At 38.6% G+C, this 18,759-nt stretch overlaps 1 gene segment (V, D, J or C) and 1 further gene; both read right to left on the bottom strand.

The window, feature by feature from the left end:
* Igk (immunoglobulin kappa chain complex) overlaps positions 1 to 18,759 on the bottom strand; it is a 3,171,119-nt gene that overhangs the window by 2,292,453 nt on the left and 859,907 nt on the right.
* Positions 8,230 to 8,697, bottom strand: Igkv16-104 (immunoglobulin kappa variable 16-104). The segment is given in 2 exon segments: positions 8,230 to 8,528; positions 8,649 to 8,697. Coding segments are annotated over 2 exon segments (348 nt in total).

Here is an 18,759-nt window from a genome sequence, read left to right as displayed (position 1 = left end):
GCTAAGGGGCTATAGCCTTTCCGGTAGTCAAGGCCAGCAAAAGTATAGTCCTGGTTTCAGGTATTCTGTGGGTTAAAAAACAGGCAAGATATTGGATCTTTATAATCACACCATCAAGAATCTGGGTGGTGATAAGCCAACAGTGTCTCCTAGATCTGCACTATTATTTTCTAGAAGGGCCATTTCTACTTGAATGAAAAGAATATTTTCTTCCATGTGGTATAAAATGTAGGCTCATAGTAGTTATGCTGTATTCATAGTAGAGAACCAGAGAATAAAGTATATGATTAATTCTTTGTTTTATATGCCTTATCAGTTCCCATCTGATACTGGAGACTTTAAGGCTTCCTAGAGAACAATTAGTCTTTATCTTACTTTGGAAATCCAAAAAATCTGGGTTCTGATGTTAGAGATGGAAGACTATAGCAGTGACAATGACAGGAACATCAAAAATTTAGATGAACCTGAGCTCTGAGTCAAGACAAAAATATGGTGGATAATGGACTCAACAACAAAAAGAGGACAGCGTAGATAATGAACTCAACACAAGGCTAATAATAGGGTATATTATGAATTTACCAGAATGATGAGTACATGATAGACAATGAATTCTTCATCTCAAGAATCAAGAGCATGGAGAAAATGAAGCAAAGTTTTTCATGCAGACTTTTTTATTTATTTTATTTGATTTTTTATTTAGAACCTTAGAAGAGGTTGCCTCCAAGATCTAATGTGAGTCTTTCCACTTCACCTAATCTAATCAAAACAATCCTTCACAAGCATGCTCAGAAATTCATCATATCTGTAAATGTTGTAGATCCTGTCAAGTTGATAACCATTGGTAGCAATAATAGAAATGAACCACTGAATTTTAGGCATTTTACAGAGACTTGACACCAAATAGCTATGCTGCCATAATGTAGCCAGTGAACAAATGCTTTGCTGTTTGCTTGGAATATAAAAATGCAGTCCAGATTTTTATGACTTACTGAATTTAGAAAGTCATGGATTTGGATTCTCTGTGTCACCCTAAATAACTTGAAGAGGTAATCCAGTGAAGAAAAGACAGGATTTTTAAAAAATGGAGCTGATTCAACTGGCGGTCAGCAGGTAGAAGAATGCAAATATTGCATAGTATGAAGCTGAAGTCCAAGAGAATCAAGGACCTCCACATAAAGCCAGATACACTGAAACTAATAAGAGAGAAAGTGGGGAAGAGTCTTGAATACATTGTCACAGGGGAAAAGTTCTTGAAGAGAATACCACTGGCTTATGCTCTAAGATCAAGAGTTGACAAATGGAACCTCATAAAATTATAAAGATTCTGTAAGGCAAAGGACACTGACAATAGGACAAAATGTCAAACAACAGATTGGGAAAAAAATCATTCCAAATTCTATATCCAATAGAGGGATAATATTCTATATATACAAAGAACTCAAGAAGTTAGACTACAGAGAACCAAATAATCCCATTAAAATTGGGGTACAGAACTAAACAAAGAATTCTCAACAAATGATCCAGAAACACCTAAAGAAATGTTCAACATCCTTAGTCATTAGAGAAATTCAAATCAAAACAACCTTGAGATTCCATCTCATACCTCTCAGAATGGCTAAAATCAAAAACTCAGTTGAGAGTGAATGCTGGCAAGGATGTGGAGGGAGAGGAACACTCCTCCATTTTTGGTGGGACTGCAAGCTGGTACAAACACTCTGGCAATCAGTCTGGTGGTTCCTCAGAAAATTGGACATAGTATTACCTGAGAACCCAGCTATATCACTCCTGGGTGTTTACCAAAAAGATTCTCCAATGTATCACAAGGTCACATGCTCCACTCTGTTCATAGCAGCCTTATTTATAGTAGCTAGAAGCTGGAAAGAACCCAGATGTCCTTCAACATTGGTATGGATACAGAAAATGTGGTATGTTTGCACAATCGAGTACTACTCAACTATTAAAAATAATGACTTCATCAAATTCTTAGGCAAATGGATGGAATTAGAAAGTATCATCCTGAGCGTAGTAACCCAATCACAAAAGAACACACATGGTATGCACTCACTGATAAGTGCATTTTAGCCCCAAAATTTGGAATACCCAAGATACAATTCATACATCACATGAAGCTAAAGAAGAAGGAAGACCAAAGTGTTGTTGCTTTGGTCCTTCTTAGAAGGGGTAACAAAATACTCATGGAAGCAAATAAACAGAAAATGTGTGGAACAGAGACTGAAGGTAAGGCCGTCCAGAGACTGCCCCACATGGGGATCCTTCCCATATAGTGTCACCAAACCCAGATATTCTTGTGGATGCCAAGTGCTTTCTTTTAGGAGCATAATATAACTGTCTCCTGAGAGGCTTTGCCAGTGCCTTACATATACACAGGTAGATGCTGGCAACAAACCATTTAACTTATCATAGGGTCCCCAATTGAGAAGTTAGAAAAAGGACCGAAGGAGCTGAAGGGGTTTGCAACCTCATAAGAAAAACAATATCAATCAACCAGAGCTCCCAGGGTCTAAACTACCAACCAAGGAATACACATGGAGGGACCCATGGTTCCAGCTGTATATGCAGCAGAGGATGGATTTGAAAGGGGCATCAATAAGAGAAGAGGCCTTTGGTCCTGTGAAGGTTAGATGCCCCAGTATAGGGGAATGCAAGGGCAGAGAGTTGGGAGAGGGTGGATGGGGGGGGGCACTTTCATAGAAGCAGGAGAATGGGAGTGGGATAGAGTGTTTCTCGGGGAAGGAATCAGAAAAGGGGATAACAGTGAAATGTAAATAAATAAAATATCCAATAAAAACTGAGTGTTTTTATGAAAGGGAATAATTTGAATGTATCTATATATACAGACACTGACAGTTGGATAGTAGTATGTTTTCACGTAAATAACATGATTGGGGGATGTAATACTTATAGTATCTGAAATGGAATTTATGTCAAATAATAAAATAACATAAGTTTTGTAATAAAAGTCATTACATAAAAATAAAAGAATCAGTTTAATAATAGGATATTTCTCAGCTAACTCATTGCTAAACTTACTCATTGCTAAACTTTCTAATTGTAAATGGCTGACATAGGTAGATGAGAACTGTTCAAACAGGGTAGATTTTTACTCACCTTTACTCAAGTATTCTTGTTCATGTAAAAGAAAGTGGTACATCATTTTACTGAGGCAGATGCAATATTAGGGCTGAGGAGGCCAGGAACAGGTGGCACTGGAAGTCCAGCTCCTGGATGCAGAACTATAATCTGTGTGCTCATTCTCTCGATCCAATTCTTTCTCCCTCCCTTCCCCCTCTGCCTCCCCCTCCCCCTCCCCTCCTCCTCCCCCTCTCCCTCTCTCTCTGTCTTTATGAGAGACAGAGACAGACAGACAGACAGACAGACAGACAGACAGAAAGAAAGAAAGAAAGAAAGAAAGAAAGAAAGAAAGAAAGAAAGAAAGAAAGACTGAAGGGGAAGAAGGTATGTCAAGATCTTCAGGTGAGAAGAATATTTGCTAACTGGACCAACCAGATCAAAGTGGTTTTGTTAGTTTGTATGTCACTGTGGGAGAAACCTAGGTAGCTTGAGAATAGTTACACTTTCCAACATTCTCAGCCTCTGTACTATTGATTTTCAGTGTGATATGTGTCCCTGATGTACTGCATCTGAAGTTGTTGGGTACTGTATATTCCTGGACATAGACAACATACATGAAGATCTGTGGAGACTGGCTAGGAAACAATTAAAGTAGGCATAGCCTTTATTTATTCTTTGAGACAGTTTGGATGCAATACATCCTCCAAAGGCCTACTTCTTAAAAATTTAGTGTCCTAGGTAATCAGTTTAGGAAGTTTTTAGGACTTTAACCTATTAGAGTTTTTCTCAAAAAGGGATCATTTGTTAAAACTACCTGCCTTTTATCTTGTGATTCAAACGCCTCATGCAAATAAGTTGCTCTGTTTATGATTTCAGAGATAGGTTTGACTATACAACTACTGTAGACCAATTACTTATATCATATTCCATGATTTTATGGGTTGTCTCTACAATTCTTATCATAAGGGTAAATATTTACTGGAAAAGTACCACTGAGATGTTTGAAAATTTGTTCCCTGCATTTCCAATGAAGATGCATATTAAACATTGGCTTCCAAATTTTGATGACACAATAGCACACAAATCTACTTTTTAGTCCACCTTGGTGACTAAATGGGTTTCTGAGAAGTGACTTACAGAGCTCTGGAAGAGTTACTGTCATCAGATTCACAGATACAGCACAGTTCCTCATAGCAAGCTTCTATTTTTTATGGTTTTAAGTCTACTTAAAATTAAGGTAAACAGGATGTATGTCATCATCAAGTGTCAAAAGAAAAGAAGTGGCTGTAGTAGGCATTACAGACTCACAGAGAGTCATAATCATAATCATAATGTATATGTATATATGTGTAGCCTCTTGTAATATGCATTCATGGCAAAGAAGTTTAGCAGCAAAGTTTTTCTCCGAACATTTAAGTGAGTACAGAATTGTAACTAAGGTAAATCTTATAATGGCAATTGTCATGATATCTGCTTATAACTTTCCCATATCATGGCTACAGTGTGACATCAAGATAGGAAAGTCCATACTCTTTGTCTGCATCTTTGGGAGACAGAATCATCATTACTTGCAGGGCAAGTCAGTATATTGACATGTAGATGTCTTGATATTACCATGAACCAGGAAAAACTCACAAGCTGAAGGTGTATAAGGCCTCTAGTAGGCAGCATGGAATCCCACACATATTCACTTTCAATGTTTTGGGGGCAAATACAGGTAGAAGCCTTTAAGGGGAAAACAAGAAGTAAGACTTCAGAGAACCAAATAACCCTACTAAAAATGGGTAACAGCTAAACGGATTATTCTCAACTGAGGAAACTCAAAGGGCTGAGTAGCACCTAAAGAAATGTTGAACATCTTTAGTCATCAGGGAAATGCAAATTAAAAAAACCCTGAGATGGATCCATCCCATAATCAGCTTCCAAATGCTGACACCATTGCATACACTAGCAAGATTATGCTGAAAGGACCCTGATATAGCTGTCTCTTGTCAGAGTATGCCTGGGCCTAGCAAACATAGAAGTGGATGCTCACAGTCGGCTATTGGATGGATCACATGGCCCCCAATGAAGGAGCTAGAGAAAGTACCCAAGAAGCTAAAGGGATCTGCAACCCTATAGGTGGAACAACATTATGAACTAACCAGTACCCCGGAGCTCTTGACTCTAGCTGCATATGTATCAAAAGATGGCCTAGTCGGCCATCACTGGAAAGAGAGGCCCATTGGACACGCAAACTTTATATGCCCCAGTACAGGGGAACGCCAGGGCCATAAAAGGGGAGTGGGTGGGTAGGGGAGTGGGGGTGGGTGGCTATGGGGGACTTTTGGTATAGCATTGGAAATGTAAATGAGCTAAATACCTAATAAAAAATGGAAAAAATAAATAAAATAAAATGGACTTAAAAAAAAAAAAGAACACGAATCACAATCAAGGTCCAACAAGACATAGAATCTTAGGGAGATACTCAAACTGTAGGGGAGAATATTACCCCAAACCAGGACAAATTAGGATTGGGACATAGGACAAAGCAAGGACATATTAATGTATTTGATTAGAAGGCACTGAGAAATAAATTCTGAAAGAGCAAAAAAAAAAAAACAAAAACAAAAAACAAAAACCCTGAGATTCTACCTCACATCATTCAGAATGGCTAAGATGCTAAGATGAAACACTCAGGTGACAAGAGATGCTGACAAGGATATGTAGAAGGAGGAACACTGCTTCATTGCTGGTGGGATTGAAAACTGATACAATTACTCTAGAAATCAGTCTGGTGGTTCTTCAGTAAATTCAACATAGTACTTACTACCTGAGGACCCAGCTATACCCCTCCTGGGCATACACCCAGAGGATCCATCTCATGTACAGTTACCAAACTCAGACACTATTGTGGATGCCAATAAGTGCTTGCTGACAAGAGCCTGATATAACTGTCTCCTGAGATTCTCTGCAAGTGCCTGACAAGTGCAGAAGATGATGCTCACAGCCATCCATTGGATTGAGCACTGAGTCACCAATGGAGGAGTTAGAAAAAGGACTCAAGGAGCTGAAGGGATTGGCAGCCCCATAGGAGAAAAAACAATATGAACTAACCAGTACCCCCAGATCTCCCAGGGACTAAACCACAAACTAAAGAGAACACATCTAGGAAATCAAGGATCCAGACGCATATGTAGCAGAGGTTGGCCTTGTGGTACCTCAATGAGAGGAGAGGCCCTTGGTCTTTTGAAGGCTCCATGCCCAAATGTAGGGTAATGTCAGGACAGGGAAGCAGGATTGGGTGGGTTAGTGAGCTGGGGGGGGGGGTGGGATAGGGGGGGTTTCAGAGGGGAAATGAAGAGAGTAGATAAAGTTTGAAATGTAAATGAAGAATAAGAATAAGAAGAAGAAGAAGAAGAAGAAGAAGAAGAAGAAGAAGAAGAAGAAGAAGAAGAAGAAGAAGAAGAAGAAGAAGAAAAAGAAGAAGAAGAAGGAGGAGGAGGAGGAGGAGGAGGAGGAGGAGGAGGAGCAGGAGGAGGAGGAGCAGGAGGAGGAGGAGAAGGAGGAAGAGAAGGAGGAGCAGGAGGAGGAGGAGAAGGAGGAGAGGGAGAAGGAGAGGAGAAGAAGAAGAAGAAGAAGAAGAAGAAGAAGAAGAAGAAGAAGAAGAAGAAGAAGAAGAAGAAGAAGAAGAAGAAGAAGAAGAAGAAGTAGAACAAGAACAAGAACAAGAACAAGAACAAGAACAAGAACAAGAACAAGAACAAGAACAAGAACAAGAACAAGAAGAACAAGAACAAGAACAAGAACAAGAAGAACAAGAAGAAGACTGCTGCCTCTGGAACACCAAACAGATTGTGCCAGAAAAGAAAAAAATATTCCTGCCACATAATAATCAAAACACTAAATGTACAGAACAAAGAAAGAATACTAAGACACGTAAGGGGAAAAGGATAAGTAAAATATAAAGATAGCTTTATCAGAATTACACTTGACTTATCAACAGAGATTGTTAAAACCAGAAGATTTTGCACAATTATTTCCCTTATTCTAGGAGACCATAGATGCAAGCCCACACTAATATACTCAGTACAACTCTCAATCATCATAGATAGAGTAACCAAGATATTCTGTGACAAACCAAATTTAAACAATAGCTTTCTATTCATTCAGTCTTAAAGAGTATACTAAAGGAAGCATTCCAAACGAAGAAGGGTAACTACATTCAATAGATACAAGAAATTAATCAGCTCACAACAAACCCCAAAGAACAGAATCACATACACATACTAATTCCTACAAGAAGAAGATAGCAGTAACTAATAGTCTTGCTCATTAATAACTCTCAACATCAATGGACTTAATTCCCTCGTAAAAAATCACAGGCTAAATGGATACATAAAGGGGAAATTACTGGGGAATTTTTTTCAAGCAAATGTCTCAAGAAAAATGGTTGGAGTAATATCTTTTTAATATCCAATAAAATAGATTTCAACCAAAAGTAATCAAAAGAGATGGTAAAAGACACTTCACACTCATCAAAGGAAAACACCATAATGAAGTCCTAAATCAATGAAAATGAAAGGAGGTGTTCTTGACCCTACTTGCCCCTACAATCCTTTACTCTCATCATCCATGGTATTCCTTGAGTTCAGCCTAGTGTTTGTCTGTTCTCTCTGCATCTGTTCCCATAAATTGCTGCCTCTCTCATGTGGAATGTGCAAGTTAATGATGTATGAGTAAAGCAGAATATTATTAAGATTAATTTCATTGACTTTCTTCCTCTTTTATCTAGCCATGTTTAACTCTGTCTACGTCTCTGGTAATCCAACCTCACAGGAGAATAGGTTATTCAGATGATAAATATTTCTGGAAGAAGTCTATTACCCAAATCCTATATTATCACTGCAGGGCTGGAGGAATGTCTCAGCAGTTAGGAGAAGGTATTGCTCTTGCAGAGAAAACTAGTTTCATTCTCCATGGGTTCATGCTAAACATCCAAACATATGAGCCTGGGAAACCCATTTTCATTCAAACCAACACACTTTGAAAACAGAGAGATTTGTACAAGACAGAGACATGGACTGAGCAAATGGCTAGCCCAACATCTGGTTTCTGCTTCCCTTGGGGGTTTTTGTTATGACTTGTATCACTGTGGTACGGGTATTCATTATGCTGTTGACAGTAATACATTGCAAAATCTTCAGGCTCCAGGCTACTGATGGTGAGAGTGAAATCTGTACCAGATCCACTGCCACTGAACCTTGATGGAATTCCAGATTGCAAAGTGGATCCAGAGTAGATAAGAAGCTTATTAGTTTTCCCAGGTTTCTCTTGATACCAGGCTAAATATTTGCTAATGCTCTTACTTGCCCTGCAATTAATAGTAATGGTTTCTCCAGGAGATGCAGCAAGATAAGATGGAGACTGGGTTATCTGGACATCACACTGGGCACCTGGAATTGTACAATTGAAAATGAATCCTGACAGTTAATATTATTGTAATCTACTTACCCTGAAAGAACAGGTGTTAGTAAACAACCTCTGATGGATAAATTCCCAATATCCTTTTTTACCTGATATCCAGAGCAGAAGGAGCCCCAGAACCTGAACCTGGAACCTCATATCTAAACTGTGTCCTGGCAGGAACTGATTGCTGCACTGGATATGATCAGCCTATTAAATAGTCTTCAGAGTGATGCACTAAATTTTGGGCACATGCAAATCAGCAGGAGATGGGCAGAGATATGTATAGCTACAGGGCTACTTCAGTCAAGCCACCCAGAATGGCATCTTTCCCTAAGTAGGAAAGTTCTATCTGAAGACAACTCATTTCTTTCTGGCATCAAAAATATACTGAGTTCAATACTGATAAACTCAAGTATTTTGATTTCTTTCCTCTTTGATATATAATATTTTACTATAGATAAAAGGAAATTCAATAGTTATACTTTCCCTGGGACACTCATCCTTGCCCTTGCATAAATAATGGCATTTTACTGTATGTTTCTTCTTAAGTTACACTTACTGATAGCTTCATATACTGAGTACTAATTTTATAAGCATGTACATGGATTGAAGAAACTATAAGTGAAAAAAAGGTGATAATGACAATGTCCAAGCCATTCAAATACTAACCTTTAAGTAACCTTTAATTTTAAAACTTTCACTAGTTCCTTGACAATTTCATATACTACTTTTCTATAACAAACTCTAATTATTCATTTCCCAAATCTTCCATTACATTGTCATTTAAACACTCCCTTGAATGTTCTCCCATTCAACTTCCTTTCTAAGAATCAGCACATTTAGTTAGGCTTTGTGACCTACTCTGTTTAAATGGTGCTATCTGTTGGACCATTAGATTGAAATTGTACTTTGAATCCTGTTGGGGCTACCAATGGGTTTCAACCTGAAAGAATCAGCTCCATTTCTTCTTAAGTCTATCAATAATAAGTAGTTCATAGGTGAATAGTTAAATATAATTTTGTGAAGTCATTTTGAATTTTATAAAACTGAAATATTCACATACATAGAAATGGGGACCAATACAAGAAATTTAAGGACATAATTACTGAGAGTCATGGTGCAGTCTATCATAATGTTATATTGTAATGTAAGTTCCAAACATGGGAGAAAGAATGGCAGCTACAATTTTTGACTTTCAGAATATAAAACTTTGGTTGAAAAATTTTCTTTATAAAAAATATAAGCTTTGATATTTTGATATAGGAACAAGAAAGACAAATACCACATAATCAAGTACATGTACACAAACATGATACATCAAAAAGTTGTCATTAAGTCATACATCGTTCTCTAAAAGCCCAAATTAGTTACTATATGTTGTCCTCATTCTTATCTTAGGATATAAAGTTATGTTTCATGCATTATCTTTTTGGTTTTACAGTCTACATTTTATTAGGATGAAACCTCTGAGTTAGTACTATGATATTTTATTAGGTGAAATCATTATTCTTTCCATAACCAATATTTCTCTGAACTGAGATCCTAGGAGTGGATAAACAAAAACTATGGTTCACTTAGACAACCTACAGTTAATTTTATGCAAGTGTCTTCAAAACTATGATATTTTTTGCATTGTAAATTATCATTTGCTTTGTGAAGAGAGAGATGAAGATGTGTGGGGATGAAAACAAAGCAGCAGTACTGGTAGTATAGAAGGGACGCAATGTCTTCACGTTTTTTCAGATTCTGCAAATGGAGACCACTGCTCAAACATTGAGAACAGTGGTAAATACAATATATCCTAAACCAATTGTTTCAATTATGGTTCACAGATATTTATTAGTCTTCTATACATAACATTCATAAACACACACACACACACACACACAACTAAATTTACTTCTGTAGTATAGTATCTACAGAAATATTTCAATATGGTTTTGTGACACAGGAAAAAGGATTGTGAACAAGAAAAAAATAGCAACAACAACAACAACAACAAAACCCCACCATGTTATCTACTTATTATCTACAGATAATCAATAAAGTTGCCAGTAGCCAATTCCCAGGCAGAAGACTTGGGACTTCCAGGTCTCCAAAGGTGAGGAGAAAGACACAGAGAGAAGGATTCTTTTTTTCTTTCTTTCTTTTTTTTTTTTAAACAGGGTTTCTCTGTGTAGCCCTGGCTGTCCTGGAACTCAATTTGTAGACCAGGCTGGCCTCAAACTCAGAAATCCGACTGCCTCTGCCTCTGCCTCTGCCTCTGCCTCTGCCTCTGCCTCTGCCTCTGCCTCTGCCTCTGCCTCTGCCTCTGCCTCTGCCTCTGCCTCTGCCTCTGCCTCTGCCTCTGCCTCTGCCTCTGCCTCTGCCTCTGCCTCTGCCTCTGCCTCTGCCTCTGCCTCTGCCTCTGCCTCTGCCTCTGCCTCTGCCTCTGCTGGGATTAAAGGTGTGTGCCACCACGCCCGACTGAGAGGGAAAAATTTTGCCATGCTTCGAAGGCAGACAGAATCACCAGCCATGTGAGATCTTGGGTGGAATGGTCATTGGCTGATTCTCCAGGTTGGAGAATAGAAACATGTTAAGGACTGATTTAAATTGTTGAGTGAGGAACAGAGGAAAGGGCATGCTAACTGAGGGAGGCTTAGAAGAGCTCTGACACTGAGCCAGATTAAAATTTAACTGTGTGTGTGTTTCTTCTGTGGATCTAAGAGAACATGGGTCAGATGTGGGTAGCATGGCCTACACAGAGCTTACAGCAGGGTAGATGAAAAGCTACACACTACTTGTCTACATTAAAAAATATTTCAGTCCACAAATGGCTATATAGTGAAGATCTATCTCAAAAGACAACACAACAACAACAACAACAAAAGATAGAGGAGGAAGAGGAGGAGGAGGGGGAGGAGGAGGAGGAGGAGGAGGAGGAGGAGGAGGAGAAGGAAAGAAATACAAAAAAATGAAGAAAGGAATTCTTCAGTATCACAGAAATTGGTGAGGAAACACTAGAAATAAAATAGTACTCCAATTTATATGACGTTCACGTTAGAGAAAATTCAAACAATTATGAAAGAGGTCAGAGTAGCAGGGAAATGGTCCATGAAAGACTGTGAGGGGGATTGGGGAGGAATCAAGGGAGTCAGGTGTATTCTGAAGTTCCACCTGTAATGTGAACACAAATGAAAATTGAGACAATTGCACACTTATGGTTTTTGTCCTTTGCTATTTCTTTTATTTAATTATTTAAAAGATGGCAAAAAGTTTAGATACTTTTTTTAAAGCTGAACAAAGAAATGTTTACTGGATAGTTATGGAAACTCAAGATCCATAAGTTACATAGGGAAGAGCTAAATAACTAAAACACAGATAGAAAAAATGTGGTATTATACTTTTAAATGTCAATAACTTTCCTTGTTTAAATAGCATAGATTTTTACCTTCATTGTTTTCTTCTTTAAACATAGAAATCATTTCACAGTCTTTTGCTCAAAGTCAGAAAACTTTCACTACTTACAGCTGCACTCCACTCAGGTTTTACATATTGTTCCCTAGAGAGAACCTTCCTCTATAAGTCTGAGATTAAAGCCCAACTCTAATGTGGCATGAATAACATGACATCTTTCTTCAACTGCCGCCCAAAAGATGTCCTTCACAGCTCATTAAAGCTGCTAATGCTCTGGACCTTAAGTAAGGGCATGGATGAGGAACAAGATGGTGCAAGATTCTGAGCTTGTGGATTCTTCTCTGACCAGTGATAGTTTAGTCTGCATGTAATGCGTGCATTATGGTCTTTCAGAATAATAAGGATGTAGATTTGTGAAACTGAGATGATAAAAATGCAAGCAAGAGCCTTTGCTCAGAAAAGACTCACTGAAAAAGGAATTATAAGAGTCTCATTTCATTAGGCAAGATGCTGAAGTCAGCATATGTTGGAGGATTTCTATAAAGTCCATAGTATGTTGCATCCTCTATATTAACATTTGAATTGAGATATTTTTGGAACATGAATTAAAATCACTTTTGCCCGGACTTAGGAATTCCCTTCCTGTGACAAGACAATATAGTCTTCTGATTTCCTTCCAGAACACATATGCTAGTAAAGTAGGCCTTCCCATATTTCATAAGCTGGTCATGCCTTACATTCTGGCCCATGCAGGGCTCACAGGGCTCAACTCACGTAGTACTACTTATGGTGATAATGGTGGAATTACATTTACAATGGTTCAATATTTTCCTATCCATACTTAGGTGACCCTACTATTATTGAACTTTAAGCTATCTGTGATCAAGTAGTGGCCTGTAGATATTCACATGACTTTCCTAAGACCACAGAGACGCCAAGTATCAAAAGAAAGTGTACAAGAGCTTGCACTTTGGTTTCACATTTTCCTGTAACCCTATGAGCTATGTTACAAATACCTACCATCCAGTCTTTTCTCCATGCTTATGGAAAGTCTTGGGATTCTTAATCATAAGTAGCTTTTAGGAGCCCCTAGAATAAATGAAGGTGTTCTAAGGAAGAAAATGATAGAGATAATACAGACAGAGTACACATGGACAATCAGAAAAGCAGGTAACTACGGCTGAACAGACAGTTCCTTAAAGTGTATCCAGAGGACATGAGCTTCCTGTGACTAGGTAAAGGACCCCAAGTAGGTTATCAGGTGATCTGAACTTTACCTCTGACATAGCTATTTATCTTTGTGGTGATCTGTTATATGAGAAAACACCAGTAAAGCCACTCATGAGCTACTTCTGAAGCATCTCACCTATACCTGTTCTCCACAAAGCAACAAACAAACCCAGAAGAGTGTAGAGAATCACTCTCAGGATGCTTAGAATACCTATAAAGAAGCTTGGCTCATGTAAGAGATATGTTTCAAATAATTGAGTCGTAGATGATATGGAAGATGGACCTAATAAAGGCAGAAGATGGATCTTAATCGGTGGGGAGGGAATGTAGGCCAAACTCCTAATATGATGCCCAGACATTTGAGTGGGTAAAGATGTTGGAAAGATGGTGACCAGGTTTAGAGACAAGAAAGGACTCTAAAGACTCAAATGGAGGGAGCAAAGACAAATCTAGCTTAGTGAAAATACATGAGGACTCCTTGGCTGTCTGTTCATGCTTTTCCTTTAAGGTTTTTCCCAAACCAAGATTATTATGACCTTTCTTGATTGAAAGCTATTTTATGTGATTTGTTACATTGAAGCTTAGTTTTTAGATACAAAGATAAGAACAATAAAATGATAAACTCATGAGTCAATGGGCACTCCTTTCAGAAGACAGGTTTATAAGAAGGCATCAAGGTTTTCCTTTCTAGATATTTCAATATTCCTCTGTGGTATTCCTTGCTCTAGCTCCCCTCCCCCTGCTATCTCCAAGCTGTTTTCAGCCTCCATCCTACACTCTGCCTGCTGTGCTCACCTGTAAGCAAAAGGCCTGTGTGCCCATTAGCGTCTGTTTTACCTTCCCCAGAATACATTCCTCAATGAGTCCACCCATTACATTCCTTCCCAGCTCTGAGGTTGAAATTGTGTTTCTCTAGCCTGTTATGCCTGAATCAACTGCACAGACTGAGTACAGATATCAAGAATAGAGTGCCAATAACCATGGATGTGTGAAGATCCACAGTAAGATAGTAAGTCCTTTAATATGTTCCCAGGAGAGGTGTCATATCCAGATCTCTTTGTAATTTTTAGAGAAACCACCATATGCCAGCAGCCTGCTCATATAAGGCTGTTACCTATACTCATACAGTAGATACAGTGTTGGAAAACATACCATCCCATTTTTGGACAGAAAAAGGAGCCTGTTGTGCAGTAGCCACTCTCCTCCATTTCTATGAAGGTAAGACAGTTTGAGCAAGAGAAAAGATACATTATATTCTCACCCTGGTCCACAGATGCAGAGATTCCATTACATATTCACCTGCTCCACAGGAAGAGTCACAGCCACTGAGAGATATTAGTCTTGAACAAAACTCTGTTTGTTCTAGCCCACCTCTCAGGTATCTAGAAACTTCATGGACAAAACCACATAAGCCTATGGAGCCTGGCACTGCTGCTCTGGCCCTGGAAACTGACTCAGAGAAAATTACTGAAATGACCAGAGTACCCTGTGATAGATACAAGTAAGTTCAGTATCACACAGTCCCAGCCATGTTTGAAAAAACTCAGCGGTCTCTCAAGCTCTGCTTGACCCCTGCAATTGATCTTAATACCCACAACATTTTATTTGGGAAAACAACGTACTTAATGACTTTAATCCAGAACTGTGTCTGAATATGGGTTGGGAAGAGGTAGCCCAAACGTTCACACCATTACCATCAACTAAGTTGTGATCAGACCTGTAAAACAGGGAGGATGACTTTCCAGGGTTGATGTACAGTGACAAGGAGTATGGGTCAAGACAAAATCTCCTATGAAACCTATAATCTTGGGAGAAATGCACACAAATGTGTAAGCTTGAGACATTTAAAAACTAAAATTTCTTCAAGTGTTACTGAATCAATTTTGAAAATGTTAGCTGATAATACCCCAAATTTACCTAATTGAAAAATGCTCCAAAGTATAAAAAGTACAGTTTACTATCTTTATTTGACACGTGCTCAATAGAGGCACTGTATTTCTTAGTCCTTTTATTTCAGTTTTTACCTTTTACCTGCCTAAACCTCAAATTGTTTATGCTAATGAGGGGGATAATTTAACAATGAGAACAAAGTCATGACAAGCAGTGGGCCCCAGAGCTTACTTTCTTACCATTCTCTTTCCCTTTTCCTTCTACTCTTTTTTTTTTTAATATTTTTATTAGGTATTTTCCTCATTTACATTTCCAATGCTATCCCAAAAGTTCCCCATATCCCCCCCCACAGTCCACTACCCACCCACTCCCACGTTTTGGCCGTGGCATTCCCCTGTACTGGGGCATATAAAGTTTGCAAGCCCAGTGGGCCACTCTTTCCAGTGATGTCCAACTAGGCCATCTTTTGATACATATGCAGATAGAGACAAGAGCTCCAGGGTACGGGTTAGTTCACAATGTTGTTCCACCTATAGAGTTGCAGACCCCTTTAGCTCCTTGGATACTTTCTCTAGCTCCTCCATTGGGGGCCCTGTGATACATCCAATAGCTGACTGTGAGCATCCACTTCTGTGTTTGCTAGGCCCCAGCATAGTCTCACAAGAGACATGTATATCTGGGTCTTTCAGCAAAATCTTGCTAGTTTATGCAATGGTGTCAGCGTTTGGAAGCTGATTATGGGCTGGATCCCCGGATATGGCAATCTCTAGAAGGTCCATCCTTTCGTCACAGCTCCAAAATTTGTCTCTATAACTCCTTCCATGGGTGTTTTGTTCCAAATTCTAAGTAGGGGCAAAGTGTCCACACTTTGGTTTTCATTCTTCTTGAGTTTCACGCATTTAGCAAATTGTATCTTATATCTTGGGTATCCTAAGTTTCTGGGCTAATATCCAATTATCAATGAGTACATAATGTGTGAGTTCCTTTGTGATTGGGTTATCTCACTCAGGATGATGCCTTCCAGGTCCATCCATTTGCCTAGGAATTTCATAAATTCATTCTTTTTAATAGCTGAGTAGTACTCCATTGTGTAAATATACCACATTTTCTGTATCCATTCTTCTGTTGAGGGGCATCTGGGTTCTTTCCAGGTTCTGGCTATTATAAATTAGGCTGCTATGAACATAGTGGAGCATGTGTCCTTCTTACCGGTTGGGACATCTTCTGGATATATGCCCAAAAAAGGTATTGCGGGATTCTCTGAAAGTACTATGTCCAATTTTCTGAGAAACAGCCAGACTGATTTCCAGAGTGGTTGTACAAGCTTGCAATCCTACCAACAGTGGAGGAGTGTTCCTCTTTCTCCACATTCTCGCCAGCATCTGCTGTCACCTGAATTTTTGATCTTAGCCATTCTGAGTGGTGTGAGATGGAATCTCAGGGTTGTTTTGATTTGCATTTCCCTGATGATTAAGGATGCTAAACATTTTTTCAGGTGCTTCTCTGCCATTCGGTATTCCTCAGGTGAGAATTCTTTGTTCAACTCTGAGCCCCATTTTTTAAAGGGGTTATTTGATTTTCTGGAGTCCACCTTCTTAGGTTCTTTATATATATTGGATATTAGTCCCCTATCTGATTTAGGATAGGTAAAGATCCTTTCCCAAACTGTTGGTGGTCTTTTTATCTTATTGAGGGTGTGTTTTGCCTTGCAGAAGCTTTGCAACTTTATGAGGTCCCATTTCTCGATCTTACAGCACAAGCCATTGCTGTTCTATTCAGGAATTTTTCCCCTGTACCCATACCTACGAGGCTTTTCCCTACTTTCTCCTCTATAATTTTCAGTGTCTTTGGTTTTATGTAGAGTTCCTTAATCCACTTAGATTTGTCCTTAGTACAAGGAGATAGGAATGGATCAATTCGCATTCTTCTACAAGATAACCACCAGTTGTGACAGCACCATTTGTTGAAAATGTTCTCTTTTTTCCACTGGTTGGTTTTAGCTCCCTTGTCAAAGATCAAGTGACCATAAGTGTGTGGGTTCATCTCTGGGTCTTCAATTCTGTTCCATTGGTCTACTTGTCTGTCACTATAGTAACATGCAGTTTTTATCACAATTGCTCTGTAGTACAGCTTTAGGTCAGACATGGTGATTCCACCAGAGGTTCTTTTATCATTGAAAAGAGTTTTTGCTATCCTAGGTTTTTTGTTATTCCAGATGAATCTGCCGATTGTCCTTTTTAACTCGTTGAAGAATTGAGTTGAAATTTTGATGGGGATTGCATTGAATCTGTAGATTGCTTTTGGCATGATAGCCATTTTTACTATATTGATCCTGCCAATCCATGAGCATGGGAGATCTTTCCATCTTCTGAGATCTTCTTTAATTTCTTTCTTCAGAGACTTGAAGTTTTTATCATACAGATCTTTCACTTCCTTAGTTAGAGTCATGCCAAGGTATTTTATATTATTTGTGACTATTGAAAGGGTGTTGTTTCCCTAATTTCTTTCTCAACCAGTTTATCATTTGTGTACAGAAAGACCATTGACTTGTTTGAGTTAATTTTATATCCATCTACTTCATTGAAGCTGTTTATCAGGCTTAGGAGGTCTCTGGTGGAATTTTTAGGGTCACTTATATATACTATTATGTCATCTGCAAATGTGATATTTTGACTACTTCCTTTCCCATTTGTATCCTCTTGACATTCTTTTATTGTCTAATTGCTCTGGCTAGGACTTCAAGTACAATGTTGAATAGGTAGGGAGAGAGTGGACAGCCTTGTCTAGTCCCCGATTTTAGTGGGATTGCTACAAGCTTCTCACCATTTACTTTGATGTTGGCTACTGGTTTGCTGTAGATTGCTTTTTATCATGCTTAGGTATGGGCCTTGAATTCCTGATCTTTCCAAGACTTTTATCATGAATGGGTGTTGGATTTTGTCAAATGTTTCTCCGAATCTAATGAGACAATCATGTGGTTTTTATCTTTGAGTTTGCTTATATAATGGATTACGTTGATGGATTTCCATATATTGAACCATCCCTGCATCCCTGGGATGAAACCTACTTGGTCAGGATGGATGATTGTTTTGTTGTGTTTTTTGATTCTGTTAGTGAGAATTTTATTGAGTATTTTTGCATCAATATTCATAAGGGAAATTGGTCTAAAGTTCTCTATCTTTGTTGGGTCTTTTTGTGGTTTAGGTATCAGAGTAATTCTGGCTTCATAGAATGAGTTGGGTAGAGTACCTCTGTTTCTATTTTGTGAAATAGTTTGTGCAGAACTGGGATTTGATCTTCTTTGAAGGTCTGATAGAACTCTGCGCTAAACCCATCTGATCCTGGGCTTTTTTGGTTGGGAGAATATTAATGACTGCTTCTATTTCTTTAGAGGATAAGACTGTTTAGATCATTAACCTGATCTTGATTTAACTTTGGTACCTGGTATCTGTCTAGAAACTTGTTCATTTCATCCAAGTTCTCCAATTATGTTGAGTATATCCTTTTGTAGAAGGATCTGATGGTGTTTTTGATTTCTTCAGGATCTGTTGTTATGTCTCCCTTTTCATTTCTGATTTTGTTAATTAGGATGCATTCCCTGTGCCCTCTAGTGAGTCTGGCTAAGGGTTTATCTATCTTGTTGATTTTCTCAAAGAACCACCTCCTTGATTGGTTGATTCTTTGAATAGTTCTTCTTGT

Source organism: Mus musculus, chromosome 6, assembly GCF_000001635.26.
Source record: "Mus musculus strain C57BL/6J chromosome 6, GRCm38.p6 C57BL/6J".
Lineage (NCBI taxonomy): Eukaryota > Metazoa > Chordata > Mammalia > Rodentia > Muridae > Mus > Mus musculus.
This window is presented reverse-complemented; position numbering and strand designations above follow the sequence as displayed.